The following is a 3225-nucleotide window of genomic DNA, read 5'->3' as shown; positions in this document are numbered from 1 at the left end:
AATCTCTCTGCTTTGGCTGGATACAATTGTACCCTTCAACACATCCCTAGAAAAATGAATCCTATCACCGATGCCCTGTTAAGAAACACATCGCCCACCATTCACCTGGGATCGGATTGCAACGCCTTGGCAGAAGCCCAATGAAAAGATCCTGAGTACCAACCCTGTAGGACTTATTGCACATCCCTCCTTTGGGAAGACACCCCCCCCCCCCGCCCCAATGACTCAAACACCACCCTCTTCTCTGACATCAGTGCGGGTAGATTTCGACCGTGTATGTCTGGTCCCATTACCTGTCAGTTGTTTGTATTCATTCAGATACTTTAAAATTCCCCTCAATAATCTACTGCACAGCTACGGAAGACCAAGTTCATTTGGCACGGCATTACTAAGGATGATAAAAACTGGGTCCTCACCTGTACTTCATGCCAAACATCAAAAGTACATCGGGAATGGGTACCTTTCCCGAGCCTTAGTGTAGTTTTGCCTACATTCACGTCAATGTAGTAGTTCCGCCACCCATATCATAAGGTCATTGATCCCTGTTTACCAGATGTCTCGCTGCTATCACAGGGAGAGAACCACATTCACGGCCATAATTTGCAGCAGAATAACTGAAAAATTCAGTGGCCTATCCTTGAACTTTTCAATTCTATATATGAACTGCACCTTTAACCGTTTTTTTTTTTTTGTGTTATCGAGAAAAAGAGAACCTAGTAGTTTAAGTTCGACCAAGCTGGAGGCTACCATCGTGTGTTTGCAATGACAGCCAGGGGTTCTTCGCCCATCCCTACCTCCTCCCCTCATGCCAAACGGGAGAAGGGAAGGATATTGAAGGCCAGATGTCTCTCCATGAGGAGCCATAGGAAGAAGAAAACCACGTTGACCATCAAACCTGAAATGAAGCCAGTCCCTGATACCCCAAGGGATAATCAAGAAGAGACTGAGCAGCACCTTGATGAAGCAGATGAGAGCCTCTGTAGTTTATTGGGACAGGCCTTGGATCAGTCGAGAATCAAGTAAAAAATGTCCAAAATCGGCTCTTTTTCAAGGGAATGATCACAGAAGGAAATATTATTAAATTCACTAAATTTGTAAATGCTTCTCCAAACAATCTACGTACTAGGACCACTCTGCGCATGAAATTCGGAAACGTGCGAGAAAAATGGACAACTAACCCAAAATTCCTCTCCTAATATGACGTACAAGACGTGTCCTTACCTTCCTCGTGACCTAACTCGGGGGAGTAACGCCCCTCTGCGACCCCCCAACCACTGTCACTAACATACAAAGTCCACAAACCCAACCTAACCGAACCTAGAAGTTCCCAGGTCAAAACCCCTAGCCAGGGGGCAAGTCCCCGGACCCCCTTCGTAAGTCTCTCTCCTACACAAAAAAAAGCTATGGGCAGCACTCTAAATTATATCCTAACCACATTGTAATAATAAAAAAGTTACTCAGGATTACCTTAATATTTGTAGTTGCTGAAGTCTAAATCCTTGGGTTCTTGTGCCCTCACAGGGACCCCTAAAGTCACCTAAGAGCCCTTATCAAAATAAAAAAGGAAAAAATTAGGCGGTAACTCGAGTAAAGTCCCGTAGGTCTAAAAAACTTATTGTCCTCAAAGCATCAAGCTGATCTATATGAGTAAAAAACTCAACACCATCGCTCTAAAGATAAACTATACGGAACATGTCTGTCCATTACAGAGTTTAATGTTGGAAAGGGTCGACCTCGTGTGTAGGTCAATCTCGGGTAGAATGGGGGGGGGGGGGATTTAAAACTTTGAAATCACACGGCCAGCAAAAGTAGGCCTACAAGAGCACGGAAACGAAGGGTTAGTTCGGGTGGTTTGTTTGACACTGGTTTTATCTACTGAAACATCTTAACTAGGTGTTGGCTAACCTAACCTTTGGTTGTATATATAACAAATTAGTATTCGCCATAATTTCAGGACGTGGCCCAACGAACTACCAATCTTAACAGGGGGGGTAAAAATGAAGATTGTTGGGATTAGCGAAAACATAAGTCCGAACATCGATAACTGTTCAAGCTTGCACCACCAACTGATAGGCGAATATAGCGCTGCCCAACGGGTGTTATTATAGTCAGGCAGGAAACAATGCTTGGGGGAAATTTTACGATCGAGTAACTTGGCCTTGGCTTCAGTGGACGACGCATTGTAACGACCTCTCCTGAACCTAACAATTCATGATAAATATCATAGCATTATCAAATGTCACTATAAATGACGTGTCCCAACTAATTACAAATTAAATTGAAGTTTAAAAATGTATATTGATGTGACAGAATTAAATTGAAAAAAAACGAACGATTCTTAGCCTGGGATGACACGGGCTCTATCTATCAGAAAAGTTGGAAACTAAGCAGGAGCTACCTGTAACTTGCGTTCGGACCGTGCTGAACTTAGAAAATATTGCAGTGGTAAAGGTAAATTAAGATATTATTCAAAATGATAAAATAACATCATATTATGGTATATTGGATCATAGTAAAGAACATCTTCCCCATAAGTAAAAACGATTTGGCTGATAATAAGAAAGATATCGCCCTATCCTTAAAAAATACATTCACCCCACAGAATCAGCAGCAGCAGCAGCAGCAGAAGAAGAAGAAGAAGAAGAAGAAGAAGAAGAAGAAGAAGAAGAAGAAGAAGAACAAAAAGAAGGAGAAGACTGCCAGGAAATCACCGCTCATCCTGCCCAGCTGCCATCTTTACAGCAGACCACCAACAGCACGTCCCATCCAACCAGATTCAGGCTTACTCTTGGCCCCAACACAACCTCGTATGCTGCCATAGCCCCCAAGGAGGCCAGGAATCCCCACCTGAACTTGACTAATCAATCGCTGAGGACAACTAGTCACATCAACTCAGGACAATCAAACCAAGGAGTCCCTGGAAAAGCAAAAAAAGAGCCAACGCCTAAACCCAGCCGACAGGGCCACTACTATTTTCATAGTATACGACCTTGACCTGCTACTGGAACCTGTGCTGAACCATCCATCCAGTCTCTCAGGCAAAAGATGTGAAGGGAAAGCTAGAATGAGATCCGCCAAGCTTGAGGCAGTCATCAAGGCACTATGACCTCTACAGCTCTCCTTCGGCCACTTGGTTACCTTCTACACAGAGGACTACTTCCGAGAGCATCTCATATGCTTCAGTGTCAGAAGTTTGGGCACCACAGGAGCCCCTGCACAGGCCCG

The 3225-nt window shown here is 43.9% G+C and overlaps 1 protein-coding gene across 1 annotated transcript; it reads left to right on the top strand.

Annotated features, from left to right (window-relative positions):
- Positions 1-1197: 1197 nt before the first annotated feature.
- On the top strand, positions 1198-2994 carry LOC137643008 (APC membrane recruitment protein 1-like). Its single transcript, XM_068375864.1, has 2 exons — positions 1198-1246; positions 2603-2994. The coding sequence occupies exons 1-2, from the start codon at positions 1198-1200 to the stop codon at positions 2992-2994; spliced, it is 441 nt and encodes a 146-aa protein (XP_068231965.1).
- The last annotated feature ends 231 nt before the right edge of the window (positions 2995-3225 follow it).

The sequence above is a fragment of the Palaemon carinicauda genome, chromosome 6, assembly GCF_036898095.1.
Source record: "Palaemon carinicauda isolate YSFRI2023 chromosome 6, ASM3689809v2, whole genome shotgun sequence".
Lineage (NCBI taxonomy): Eukaryota > Metazoa > Arthropoda > Malacostraca > Decapoda > Palaemonidae > Palaemon > Palaemon carinicauda.
Note: the sequence above shows the minus strand (reverse complement) of the source record. Positions and strands in the feature narration are given on the sequence as shown.